Source organism: Sminthopsis crassicaudata, chromosome 5 (assembly GCF_048593235.1).
Source record: "Sminthopsis crassicaudata isolate SCR6 chromosome 5, ASM4859323v1, whole genome shotgun sequence".
Lineage (NCBI taxonomy): Eukaryota > Metazoa > Chordata > Mammalia > Dasyuromorphia > Dasyuridae > Sminthopsis > Sminthopsis crassicaudata.
In genome coordinates, this window is record NC_133621.1 from 195,532,450 (window position 1) to 195,547,098 (window position 14,649).

The 14,649-nt window shown below is 40.6% G+C and overlaps 1 protein-coding gene across 1 annotated transcript in view; it reads left to right on the forward strand.

Moving 5' to 3' along the window:
- The window catches only part of IQSEC3 (IQ motif and Sec7 domain ArfGEF 3), a 156,422-nt gene that overhangs the window by 98,250 nt on the left and 43,523 nt on the right, over positions 1–14,649 (forward strand). The window contains 3 exon segments of the mRNA XM_074269310.1: positions 6,116–7,224; positions 11,904–11,944; positions 11,947–12,064. Of these exon segments, the coding sequence (XP_074125411.1) occupies positions 6,116–7,224; positions 11,904–11,944; positions 11,947–12,064 (1,268 nt within the window).

Sequence of the window (14,649 nt, forward strand, 5' to 3'; positions counted from 1 at the left end):
TATTTTTGAGGGCATCATTATCTTCTCAGTCATCTAGGCTTGCAGTCTAGGATTATTCTTCTTGATTCAGTCCACATATCTAATCTGCTGTTAAGTCTTATTGTTTTTACCAACATTACTTCCCTATATGTCCCCCTCTCTTCTCTCTTACAACTGTCATCCTAGTATGAGTACTCATTTCCTCATGGATTTTTTCAATAGATTTCTGGTTGGTCTCCTAGTCACTAGTCTGACTTCTTGTCAGTTCATTCTACATTCAGCTGCCAAATAATTTTCCTAAAGTACAGATCTGACCATGTCGCCTACCACCTCCTCTCCAAATCCTGTGGCTTCCTCTGATCTTCAGGATCAAATATAAAAAACTCTGCTTAGCATTTAAAGCCATTTACAAACTCATCCCTTACTACTTTTCCAGTCTTCCTACAATTTACTCCCACTATTGTACTCTACAATCCAATAACACTTGTCTTCTTTGTATTCTTTGTACCTAATGTTCTCTAGCTGCCTTTTCACTGATGCCCTCCATGACCAGAATGTTCTTGCTTTTGATTCCTGCCTTCCCTGGATTCCTTGGTTTCCTTGAAGATTCAGTTGAAAACCTACCTTTTTCAGAAACTTTTCCTAATCTCTCTTCCTATCTCACCTTCTCAGCCAACCAATTTTCATGCCTTTCCTCTGAGGTCACCTTCTATTGACACTATATAATCTTGTACACATACTGTTATTTGTATGTCACCTTTGAAGGCAGGGACCATGTTTTTAACCTTTCTTTATATCCCCACTGCCTAGTCCAGTGTCTATTACATAGTTAGCACTTAACAAAACAATTATAGATTGACAAAAAATAAGCAGAGGTCAGGAGAGAGTGCATTCCAGGCCTGGGGGCCAACCTGCATAAAGTCATGGAGATAAGAAATGGAACATCAAGTTTGGGAAATAACTAAATTATCCATAAGGAAGGATACATGAAGTGGGGAAAATATGGGAGGGGAAATCTGGAAAAGAAGTCAAAGCCTCAGGGAGGGCTTTTAAGTGTCCAGTGGAGGAGTTTGTGTTTTACCTCAGCAACAAGAGAAATCCATAGAAGAATTTTGAGTTGAGGGAATAAAGGGAATAAGGGAAAAAGTGGGGCAATAAGGCCAGATGTGACTGATAGAGATAGAAATATAGCAGCTATATGAAGATGGACAGGAAAGGGAAAAGAATGGAATTAGGGAGAGTAAGTAGGTGGTGGTGATATTGTAATAGCAAGAAGCAAGAAGCAATAATGACCTGATTTAGGGTAATAGTTATATATCATTAGAGACAGGTAGATGGTGAAGGGGACAAAATTCTGAACCTGGAGTCAAGAAAACTTGACAACTTAAGAACCAAATCACAAAATCCATTTCAAATCCAACCTCAGTTGCATCACCTGGGCAAGTCACTTAATGGTCTATTTTTCTCAGTTTCCTCAATTCAAAATGTGGATAATAATAATACTTCCATCTGAGGTTAATATGAAGACCAAATGAAATAAGATTTGTAAAACACAGCACACTGCCTGGCACATAGTAGGTGCTTAATAAATACTTGGGTTCTTTCTTCCTTCTTTCCTTCTAGTGTTTTTTTTTTTATTAAAGCCTTTTATTTTCAAAACATGTGCATGGATAATTTTCAACATTCATCCTTGCAAAACCTTATGTTTTAAATTTTTCCCTCCCTTCCTCCCACCCCTCCCCTACATGGCACATAATTCAATATATGTCAAACATGTGCAATTCTTTTATACATAGTTCCACAATTATCATGCTGCACAAGAAATATCATATTAAAAAGAAAAAATGAGAAAGAAAACAAAATGCAAACAACAACAAAAATGTGAAAATACGATGTTCTGGTCCATTCTCAGTTCCCACAGTTCTCTCTCTGGGTACAACTGGCTCTCTTCATTATAAGATCATTGGAACTGGCCTGAATCATGTCATTTTGAGAAGAGTTATATACATCAGAATTGATCATCATACAGTCTTGTTGTTGCTGTGTACAATGTTCTCTTGGTTCTACTCATTTCACTTAGCATCAGTTCATGTAAGTCTCTCTAGGCCTCTCTGAAATCATGCTATTGATTGTTTCTTATATACCATAACCTGTTCAGCCATTCTCCAAATGATGAGCATGAGCAGGAAATATTGTAAAGGTATAATCCAGCAACTTTGAAAGATGTGGGGATGGTACTGGTGGGGTGGGAGGGAGATGAGGAATTAGAGAAAAGAATTAAGTATAACTCTGAGGTTTCTAATCTGTATGATTGTAAATATAATTTTAGCTGAAATGAGAAATATGAAGAAGAAATGGGCCTGGGGAGAGATTTCATGAGTTTCATTTTGGACATATTGAGCTTGATATGTCTATGGGGCACCTCAGTGGTGAGGTTCAAATGGAGGGATCTGGTTTTAGAATAGTCTAATTTAAAGATGAAATGGACCTTAAAAATCGACTTATTTTACAGAGAGGGGTCTGAGTCCCTGAGAGATATGAACTGACTTGCCCTAAATCAAGAGGTAATAAGTAGAAAAGGTCAAAGTCAAAGCAATATATTCAGGTTCCAGATCTTGGCTCATCACAGACACTCTTCTCTGTGTTTTTAAAATTTTTAAAGAATAATATTCAATAGGCAGATAATAAGAAAAGGAAACCACAAATTAAGCATTTTCAGTTGCTAGAATAGAATCAGAAAATATGGATTTTTAATTTTAATGAACTAGCTATATAATCTTAGCTAAGTAGGGCCAGGGGCTACAATTTCCTCATCTATACAATACAGAGGAAGGACTAAATAATCTCTAATACCTGGTGCAAGACAGGTGCAAGACCTGTCTTGCACCACCTCCTCCAAACACTACATTTTGTGATTATGTTACAAACTATTACAGTTGGTAGGTATTTTATCAATTCTTTTCTTTAAAATAGGTTTTTTTAATATTAGGAAGGAAATAACAAGGAGAGGATTTGTCTTGTAGAATGAGGTATGCAAACATCCATTCTAGACCTGCCCTTGGAAAACTTTAGGCTGGTAGCAACTGGATATTGAGGATGTTGAGTATTGTGGGAGCCTCCCATGGACATTTCTGCCACTGCTACCAATTGAGTGTATGCACTAAAAATTACAATATATTGTAGAGTACCAGGGGACTTAAAAGATAAGGGAGTCCTCAAGAGCCATTGGGATGAAAGATACATAACAATAATAATAGCTAATATTTATAGTGACTGCTACATAGTAGGCACTATACCATAGTCTTTACAAATATTTCATTTGATCTTTAGGACAACTCTGAGAGATAAGTGCTATTATTATCCCCATTGTATAGATGAGAAAACTTAAGTAAACAGCTAATATACGGGGATTTGAACTCAGGACTAACTGGCGTTCCAGTGCTCTATCAACTTACTCTTCTCCATGCACTCTCCCTTTTGGGAAGTTCTTACTATCCTTTTCAGCTCTAGAATTCAGGATCTTATTTTAATACTAACACATACAATAGTTTTCTTCATGTCAGTTCTAGCCATTCATATCCATGTGCAGGATACTGATTGCCCACACGATATGACTGAAATCTTTCAGGAAGCGTGATCTTATGATACAACCTAGCCAGAGACAGGGGATTTCCTGAGCACTGGTTGGGAGTTATCAGGCAACTTTGTCATTCAAAAAAAAGCCCTCTTTTCTAGGATCCTAAATGACCTCTACACAGATTCCTGGTAACACTCGTGGTTTAGACTTTTGCCCCAGGAGCAAAAGCTATTTTGGCAGGTGCTGAACAAGGAATTTCCTTTCTTCATTGCCCTAACATCTCTTTGGCTTTGTTCTTCAAGTAGATCACTTTGGAGGAACTATGTGAACCCTCTTCTTTCTCCAAAGTGAATACTTCACAGACGAAATCTTCTCTCCTAGACAATTCAGACAATATATAATGATACAAGACGAAATTCTTGTATTTGGAAACTCTTAAATCGAGGTTACCCATTATGAAGCAACTCTCAAAAATGATGCTATAAGAAAAAATGTTCTTCCTCCCCTTACCATGAAGCTAGATTCTGGGAATCTAGAAAAGATAGCTAGGTGGTATAGTGGATAGAGTGCAGGAACTGAGTTCAAATGTGGCCTCAGACACTTACTAGCTGTGGGCCAAATCACTTAGTCCTGTTTGCCTTATCTGGAAATGATCTGCAGAAGGAAATAGCAAACCTCTCCAATATCTTGGCCGAGAAAATCCCCCCAAAAATCAGTCAATAACAACTGAACAACAAAGAAAGCCTAGAGCATTCCACTCTCATTGTCTACATGAGAGACTAAGGTGTGGTTACAATATCTTTCATTCTTTTTTTTCTGATTATATAGAAGTAGCACTGTCATGTGTCACCTATGAGTCACCAATAGTGCTGATAGAGGTTGGAAAGGAAGACATTTCCCCATTCCCTTTAGCTGCATTTTGGTCTGGAAGTTCAAGGAGGAGAGTCACAGAGCCAAAAAGAGAGGACTGAGCTCACTTTTGTATGGAGGATCATAGGGGGTCCCCTGAACTCTCTGTTGCCAATCATCGTAGAGGCAGTCCCAGTCACTGGAAATCAAATAGAGGAATTCCCTAGCAAGAGGCCAGGCCTATGCTATCACAGTCCAGGGCCACAGCAGATGCTTAATAAACATTTGCTGATTGATTGTTCTACATGAGATGGTTGTCCACCTAACAAAGGCCTGTGCCCTATGATCTCATCAAATTGATTAGTTTTTCCCCTCCCCCCTTTGCTCTATGCTTATACTCCCTCCCAATCTCCCCCAAGGACTATGTCTGGCTATGTCCTAAAATGTAAAATTCAGGCATTTGATTTAAGAATTGTCCTCCAATTTAAAGGTAATTACCCCTGAGAAGAGTGACATTGTAGTAAATTAGAAAGAGGACTGAATTTAGAGCCAGGAGGCCTGGGTTAGCATTCCTTCCTTGCCATTTATTAGCTATATTATTATTGTCCTTTCCCTCTCTGGGCCCAATTTTCTTATTGATAAAATGGAACTAGTTTCTCTTCTATCATTTACTACGTTTGGCAGTCTGGTGAAATCTATCAACTCCTTCTCAGAAGGATGTTTTAATGCTTCTATTCATAATTAAAGGAACTCCTGAATTTTAGTCAGAGGTTAGTGAAAATAAAGATGCCATTTTTTTTCTATCCAAGTTCAAGACCCCCTGAAATCTCTGTGGTCCATGGACCTACGCTTAAGCATTCCTTAACCAGATGACCTCTAAGGTCACTTCCAGCTATACAATTTTGTGATTCCAAAGATATATTTAAAGCTTATGCTATTAACTTTTTAGTGTGAATGAGCGATCCTTTCCTAACACAGAAATTCCACAGAAACAGCTTCTGAGATTGAACAGGGACAAAAGTGGAGGTCAGAAGGGCATCGAAGACAAACTCACTTGCAGTGTAATTTTGACGGAGGTTAATACATCTCCGGGATGTTGCTATCTCCCTCCCCCAGCCCAACCCTTTCTCCTTAACCTTGTTTCCTCGGCACCCCAAAGGACCTCTTCCCAGCAATAACTCTTAGTTGTCCCTCTGAATAAATCTTAGCTTTCTCCGAGAAACAAGATTTAGCCTGGATTATACTGCTCCAGAGGGCAATCAGTCACTTGCTAGGTGGCCAATGAGGAAACCAGCAATTTTCAGGATGGGGCCAATAAACACGGACAGCAGCAATTGCTCAAAGCCTAATAAGGTCCCTTTCCTTCCCATCTGCTATCTATAGATTCCCACCCCCATCTAACAGCACACATTATCAGCCCTTAAAGTCTTTGCTGCTATTGGTTCTACCACCTCGAGAACTCTGCTTCCCACCCTTGCATTATGGGCCTTTGTTTTTCCGACAGTGCAGAGGTTGCAGATTTTCTCCCTGTAAATCCCAGGTGGCATTGCCCGGACTTTGTCAAAGTTCAGGAGAGAGTTTCACCTCAGTGATGATTGCTCCTGGGACTCTGAATGGCTAGCCAGCCCCAGGGCGTAGACGCTTCTGGGGGTGCCCCCGTCCTCCCGTGCCATGCCAACCCCTTTCTCTCTCTTTTGTGTTGTGTTGCAGATTGAAATGCTAGAACACAAATACGGAGGCCATTTGGTGTCCCGGCGAGCAGCTTGCACCATTCAGACAGCCTTCCGCCAATATCAGCTTAGCAAGAACTTCGAGAAGATACGCAACTCGCTGCTTGAAAGCCGATTCCCTCGGCGTATTTCCCTGCGCAAGGTGCGGGTCCCCAATCCAGAGACTTTTGCAGCAGAGAAGGCTCTGATGGAGGGCTATGGGCTGATGGGACTGCCCCTGGTCCGCTCTCCATCCCTGCCAGCCACCATCACAGGCACGCTCACGGAGCTGGAGGATTCCTTCACGGAGCAAGTCCAATCCCTGGCCAAGTCCATAGACGACGCTCTCAGCACCTGGAGCCTGAAGACTATGTGCTCCCTCCAGGAAGGGGGCTCCTACGAGTTCCACGAGACCTTCCATGCTGGAGGGATGGGGCCCCCCGGTCTGGAGACAGAACTGAAGGAGCAGGAGGAAGCTGCAGAACTGAGCCTGGAGGAGGAAGAAGAGGGCAGTGGGTCAGGGGGCGGGCTGCCCAAAAGCAGGAGCACCCTCATGATGGCTTTCCGGGACGTCACCGTGCAGATCGCCAGTAAGAACATCTCTGTCTCCTCCTCCACAGCTGTTTCTGTGGCCAACTGCCTGGGAGGACAAGAGACTCAGGTTGGACTAGTCCCGGCAGCAGGCAAAGGGGAGGCAGAAGAGGCAGGGGGGGCTGCGGCTTTGACCTCCCCCGTCGTGACTTCATCTGCTTCAACCACTGGCCACACGTGGACCGACGTTGGGGCTGGCGGGGACGTGAATACCAATGGGCAGGCGGCTGAGGGGGCGATGGGTGACGAAGAGGACGAAGAAGAGGAGGCAGGAGAGTCAATCAAAGGGGGTGAGACGGAGACTGGTGATAACTCAGAGCAACTGAGCAGCAGCAGCACCTCCACAAAATCTGCCAAGTCCAGCTCAGAGGTGTCAGCCTCAAAGGAAGCCCTCCAGGCTATGATACTGAGCCTGCCCCGGTACCACTGCGAGAACCCCGCCAGCTGCAAGTCCCCCACACTCTCTACTGACACCCTTCGAAAGAGGCTCTACCGCATTGGTCTCAACCTCTTCAACATGTGAGTCTCGGACCCACCCCCTCTTCCAAGTCCTATTTCCAGGACTTCTCCTTAGATGGGGGCAGGAGAAGTAGGAAGGAGTGAGGGCCAGGAGCATAGAATGCAAACAGGAAGAAACGAGATAATGGGAAAGAAAGCAAGCTATAGTGGAAAGAATGCTAGACTAGAAGCCAAAAGTTCAAATTCGGATACAGGCAAACTGAGTAACTATGGATCAGCCCCTTCACCTTTATGTTTCTTCATGATGCTATAGCTCCTTCTAGCTTTAGAAGTTCATAATTATATGAGAGGGATAAATAGGAAGAAGAGATAATAGAAGAAGAGAGGTGGAAGTGGTGCTAGGAGAGAGACAGAGACAGAGAGACAGAGACAAAGAGACTGAGGCAGACAAAGACACAGAGAGAGAGAGAGAGACAGAGAGAGAAATAAAAAGGTGAGTGAAGGTGATCAGAGGGGACTAATGATGAAGCATAAGTCCCTTTAGATAGAGGTCTGACACACCCAAGATGAAAAATATTTTCTGAATATGTACATTTTACAGAATTTGCTTTGCTTAACTCTTCAGATTTGTTGCAAAGGTTTTGATTTTCTTTTTTTCTCAATGTAGGAGAGGGGAATTGGGAAAGAGTTTGGGGTTAGGTTTACCAAAACAAGAAAGGAAGGAAGGAAGGAAGGGAGGGAGGGAGGAAGGAAGGAAGGAAGGAAGGAAGGAAGGAAGGAAGGAAGGAAGGAAGGAAGGAAGGAAGGAAGGAAGGAAGGAAGGAAGGAAGGAAGGAAGGAAGGAAGGAAGGAAAAGGAAGGAAGGAAGGAAAGGGAAGGAAGGAAGGAAGGAAAGGGAAGGAAGGAAGGAAGGAAAAGGAAGGAAGGAAGGAAAGGGAAGGAAGGAAGGAAGGAAAGGGAAGGAAGGAAGAAAAGGGAAGGAAGAGTCATAGAAACATATTTTAACTGGATAGAAGAAAAAAGAAGAAAGATCAAGAAATCATAGATATGTAGGATAGTTTCAAAAGTGACATGTTGAATTTTAATATATAGTTTAAAGAAAAACTACCTGTACATAATTTCATGTACAACTCTTTCTATCCTAGCATGTATATGGAAGTGCTCTTATCTGGTAGTTGTTAAATTCTTAATTTTTAAAATTGGGGAAGTGGGGAGAAAAGAGGGGAAGTAAGATATTTGGCATAGAGAGCAGAGAAAGACTGGATAAGTGAAAAGACATGCAGGGAACATTTGGTGAGAAGGAATGCAAGGGTAGGGGAGAGAGAAATGGACTAAGGGGGGAGCAGGGGAACAAGAAGGACCTGAAAGGAGAAGAGAAAGAGAATGGGGAATTAGGGGATCAAATGTGCATAAATCTATTATATATTCAGGTGCATGCTAGAATACAATGCTGCCATAGGCATACATTTAGCCAATCAGAAAGCTTCACCTTCAAAGGAGTATTAAATCAGTTAGCTGTTCATTGTCAGGTATGACAAATGTGTTGATTTGTTTTAGTTACATTTTTATATAAAGAAGTGTTATGGGGGGGGTGATAATGGGAGAGCGAATGGGACTTATGAAGTGCAAAGCTGTCATATGTGTATATTGAGCCAGTTAGAAAGCTTCACCTTCAAAGAGGTAGTAAATCAGTTGGCCTCCATTGCCAGGCATGACAAATGTGCTGATTTGTTTTAATTACTTTTTTATATAAAGGAGAGTTATTGGAGATATGGTGGTAGGGGGAGTGAACAGAAAGAGAGAATGGGACTTATGAAGTGAATGCAATTTTTATGTATTTTAAGCATAAATAAAACATTTACATGTATATTTTTAAATGGAATTGGAACTCAGAAGAAAGTTGAGTCTATCAGAAAAGATTTATTAAAAACAGTACTATGTGCAAGTACCATACCAACCACTGGGGATATAACCAAAAGCAAAAATGGAGACTGCTCTCAAGGAGCTTACTTTCTAAATGGAGTAAAATATGCATAAAAATGAGTCTTGAAGAAAACCTTGAGGCAAAGGTAAAGAAAGGGCCTTCCAGGACAACCTGTGCCTAAGGACAGAAGGGAGGTGGAGTACCAGAGAGGAATAACAAACAGAATAATTTGAGTGTATCATAGAGGGAAATAGGAAAAGACCAGGTTATAAAGGGCTTTAAATGCTAAAGAGAAGATTTTATATTTTATCCTGGAAGTAGTAGTGAGTCCCTGGAATTTATCGAAGAGGCCAGACCTCTTATCTGACAAAATATTTTGCTTGTGGTTCTCTTTAAAAAAAAAAAAAAAAAAAAAAAAAAAAACACCAAAACCCAAAAACCCCTTTTTCATATAAATATAAAACTGTGATCAGATATTTCCTTTTCTTATACATGAAATCAGATACCTGAAATAATCCTGGGCATAAATCTCATTTCTTTTCTCTGGGCTGTCATGCACAGAATGATAGAATTCTTATTTTGAACTCTTTTCTGATGGAACCTGTTCCCTCATCTTATCAGTGGTCCTCAAACTTTTTAAATAGGGGGCCAGTTCACTGTCCCTCAGACTGTTGGAGGGCTGGACTAGAGTAAAAACAAAAGCTCACACTCTGTCTCCACCCCTTAGCCCATTTGCCATAACTGGGCCGCATAAATGTCCTCAGCAGCAGCATTTGGCTCTAGGGCCAAAGTTTGAGAACCCCTGTAAGAAGAGACTGAAGTAGGTCTTAAGGGATAGACAGTAGAAGCCAAGGGAGATAACACCTTTCCTCCTTATTCCTTATTCTCCCTGCTGGTCCACCTCCTCTCTCTTCCTTCTGTTTCCTCTTATTAACACAAGGCCTCAGAGTAGCTGAGGTGATAACTGCCTGTTGAAGAGAGATTGGTGCTGATAGAGGAAGGGAGGGACTTTGATCACAAGTGCTGAGGAAGAAGATTTTTAGAAACCTATCAAATTTCTGGAATATTACACAGGGTTTCCCATCACTTTGTGGTAAGAGAGACAGGAAATGAACCACAGGTTTTCCCCATTCATGTTTCTTACAGTTTGACTGAAAGGAAATATATCTCAAAGGGAAGGATTTCTTGGTGGGAGGGGTGATGATTCAAAAGTTGGGTGGGAGAGAGAAGAAAGATATGGGAAAACAAATTTTCCCAGAGATAGTAAGTAAAACAAGAAGAAAAAGCTGTATTCAGAAATAGTTGGGGTAATGGGGATTTCAGGAGGGTTTGTAGAAACCAGAAGGGAACTCTGATTGTGAATGGCAATGGATGGCAGGGGGGGGGGGTTCACTAGGGCCAGAAGAATTATATTCTAGAGTACTAAAAGAAGTGGCAGATGGAATTGCTGAGCTGGAATCATGGTGATCTTTGAAGGACTAGACAACCGAAAGGTGCCACTGGAGAAGGGTGAATGTTGCCTAATTTTAAAAAGGGTGGTGGTGAGCAAATGGAGTCTGCAAACTATATATTAATGAACTTAACTTAAATTCCCTACAAAATTCTTGAATCTATTATTTAATGGATGTTAGGTAGCATCTATAAAAAGAGGGGATGATCACCAGTATAACTTCATCAAAAACAAGTCATCAATCACCATGCATTTATTAAGCTCTGACTCTACATAAGGTACTGTATTAATTACTGGCATGCTAAACTCATTTCCTTTTTTTCCGGACAAGATTACTAGACTTGTTCCTTTTCAGCTCTTAAAGTATGTGATTCTGGGTAGATTAGCGTAACAGTGCAGATTATCACTTACCTTGATTAAGCAAAACTTTTGAAGTAATCTCTGATGCCATTCTATACAAAATGGAGAAGTGAGGGCAGGAGTGTGCTGGAACCAGTTTTCAAGGGTCAATTGTTAAAATCTCAACCAGATCATTTATATATTTGAAATTGGCAAGTGCTACTACATTTTAGGGTTTGGTTTATTGTTTTATTGGTTGTCTAGATTTTTTAAAGTAATAGAGAAAATACTGACAAAAAAAAAAAAAAAGGATGCCAGGAACACTTTTTTTTTTCTGATAAGCTGGTTGTTAAACATTTATTAGCATACCCCTAGATAAAGACCAGATACTAGGATAAGTTCTTTGTCAACTTGGAAGAAGTTCTCTGATATATTATCCTGGGGACCTGTCTTTGACATCATGCTGTTTAATGTTATTGTCAAAAACTTGACCAATCAGTATGGTAATGGCAAGTTTACCAGATTTACAGGTGACATGAAGCTAAAATGGATAGCTAACATCAAATATCCATCTAGTTCCAAATATAACTTTCAGATTAGAACACTGAGTCAAATTTAATGTATTAAGTTTAATGGGGATAAATATAGTGTCTGATACTTGGATCCAAAATGTAAATTTCACAAGTACAAGTTGGGAGAAACATAGCTAGACAGCAGTTGGTCTGAAGAGATATGTGGAGGGACATTTGTACAATAATTTCAATATACACACAACCGTAGTGCGATATGGCAATCACAAAAGCTAAGGTAATTATGGGCCACATTCAGAGAAATTGGAAGCAGAGGAGATTCTTGTTTAGATAGGAGTTGAACAAAATGTCATTTGAGACTTTTTCTGTCTTCTGAGATTCTGTGTTTCTGAGATCAGATAGAAGAGAACTTATTGGATTTGGAAAAGAGTGAATGTAACCTGAGCAGTGGTAACACTCACTCACTATTCCCCTGATCCCCTTTCTCTATTTCCAGAAACCCAGATAAAGGTATCCAGTTCCTGATCTCCCGTGGCTTCATCCCGATACTCCCATTGGCGTGGCTCATTTCCTCCTGCAGCGAAAGGGACTTAGTCGACAAATGATTGGAGAATTCCTGGGAAACAGCAAGAAGCAGTTCAACCGGGATGTCCTGGAGTAAGTGATTCTAACACTCCTTGGACAACCCGTTATCTCTGTGGCTATTCTCCTCTGTTCTCCTTGGTCACCTTTCTCCTTGCTCTCTTCCTCTCTCCCTTTCTCCTTTTCCACAGATTGAAACAGTAGAAGCAGTGGGGAATTTGGAGTCAAAGTACCTGATCTGTGGTTCTGGTTTTACTGTTTAAGACTTGTGTGACCTTGAGTCACACTTAAACTCCCTGAGTCTCAGTTTACTCATCTGTGATATGAGGGAGTTAGAGTAGAATCAGTATATGATCCTATGATCTTCATAAAACTGAGGTCAAACATGGGAATACCTCAATAGTAGAAAAGGACTTTATGATAATCAAGAAGGGGATCTTAGAGCTTTTTTATATTTTTTTAATATAAAAAGCCTAATCCCTGGGATTCTTAAATAGCCTTGGGCAACTGTCATTCAATTTCTTTTTGTGTAAAATGGAGAGAATAATAAATACACTGTTCAACCAACCCTAAGGATAAAATGATAGGATCATAGACTTCAAGTTAGAGAGCATCAGGGTTTTCACCTCTGACATGTTACAAAAAAAAGGAGACTGAATAATACATTGGAAAGAGTTAGGAGGGCTGATTTCATTTCATGTGCCAAAGGCAAGCCATTTCTACCTTTCATGATCTCAATTTTTTTTATCTATAAAAAGCAAGTGAAATAAAACCAAAAGATGTCCAAGCTCCTTCTAACTCCTGATCTTAGGGACATTCGGCAAAGGACTTGGAAGGGAATAGGGACTTTTGCAGACAAGGTATCTTTCAAACAATTTTCAATTCTTCATGAGTAGATTCTTGATTCCTTACTTCAAGCTATCCTCAGCTCAACATCAGTCAATTTTGAGTCAGAACATATTAACTTATTTTTATGTCAGCCAAAGCAAGCATAATGGAGAAAAATGAGGATCAGAATGACCTCCAACCAATGGTGTGAAATCTTCCAACAACAAAGAGTGTCATAAAATACAAAGCCAACATTTAAAATAATAGTAATAATGGAAGGTCCAGTGCTCCCCTCTGGTGACCAGTGGTGTGAATAATGGGGTTTATTTAGAACACACACACACACACACACTCTCCCTTTCTTGTGGTATGCAGTGAAAAAAAGGTAGGAAGAATGGAAATGTGGTAAATATTTATCTTAGAACCTAATTTTAGACAGCTGGACTGGAAGTCCACATAACTGTAGAGAATCTGATCATTAGAGGAGAATCTGCTTATTAGAGGAGCCATCTCCCATAAGCTGGGGAAAGCTGAGATAACAGGAGCAATGTCAGGGAAGGGAAAGGATTAAGGCAGAGAAGTCCATGGAAACTCTTCTCAGTGCTCCCAAATTATGTCTAGTCTTCAGTCTCTTTTAGTTTTAGTTTTTTTTTTTTTTTTTTTTTTTTCACGAGCCACCTCTTTGCCATTCTGTCAGGCTCTTTCTTTTCTAGGTCACACTAGGTCCAGTCACCAGTGAACAGGACCATTTTCCTAATGTTCTTTGGAAGAATTCATACCTTTTATATTCTCATCATGTCCTGCCTGCTACATCTTTTTAGTTTCCATTTCTCTACTTGGCATCCATCGCTATTGAAATGCTCTATGATGTTTTATCCATAAAGCACTGAGTGTCTTGGGGAAATCAGACAGAGAAGTACTTTGTATTTCTTTTTCTTACTCCTTTCTTCTCCTTCCATTAATTCTCTTTTTCTTCAGTCCATTGCATTTATTGAAAGCTTTCACTGTGTGGAGTTCTATAGAAAGTGCTATTAAAAAAGCATCAAATATTACAAACTTCCTCTTCCCCCCCTTATTCTCTAACCTTCTATTTCCCTCTTCTTCCTTTCCTCTATTTTTCTCTTCTTTCATTTTCTGGGAGGAAAAATCAGAGGAATAGGTAATAAAATCTATTTCTCTTCAGCCTTTCTTTTGGCTTCTTTCTCTCCCTAATATGATAATCTTTATGGCCTCTTAGTCTCTTTCTGTCCCACCTGTCTTTGTCTTTGATACTATGCCTGCCTCTCTTCTCATTTCCTGTCTATTTAATATGTGTCCACTTCTATCCTACACGCCCCACTGTGTTTTTCAGACTGTCTGTCTTGGGTTTTATTTTTGTTTTCCTTCCTTCCTTCCTTCCTTCCTTCCTTCCTTCCTTCCTTCCTTCCTTCCTTCCTTCCTTCCTTCCTTCCTTCCTTCCTTCCTTCCTTCCTTCCTTCCTTCCTTCCTTCCTTCCTTTCTTCCTTCTTACTGATTTGATGCTTGGGGGAACACATGTTTTGGTTTTTAATGTTTTTTCCCTACAACCATAATCCTACTGAGCAACATAACGAAAACAAATTGCCCCCCCTTGGAGGCTGTTTGTAGGGGCTGGACACAGGCAAGAAGCTTATTCCATCTCAAGTGAAGACTTCTGCTAGGGAAGTTAGGCTGTCATAGCAGCCATGGCAAGGGGCCAGGCAGAGAGCCAGAAAGGATTAGGCTGGGTAGTCAAATTCCTGAACTGGAACCCCTCTTTTAGAATTCTTAAAGAGACTGCACAGTGTCATGGGAAGAATACTGGGTTTTGGGAA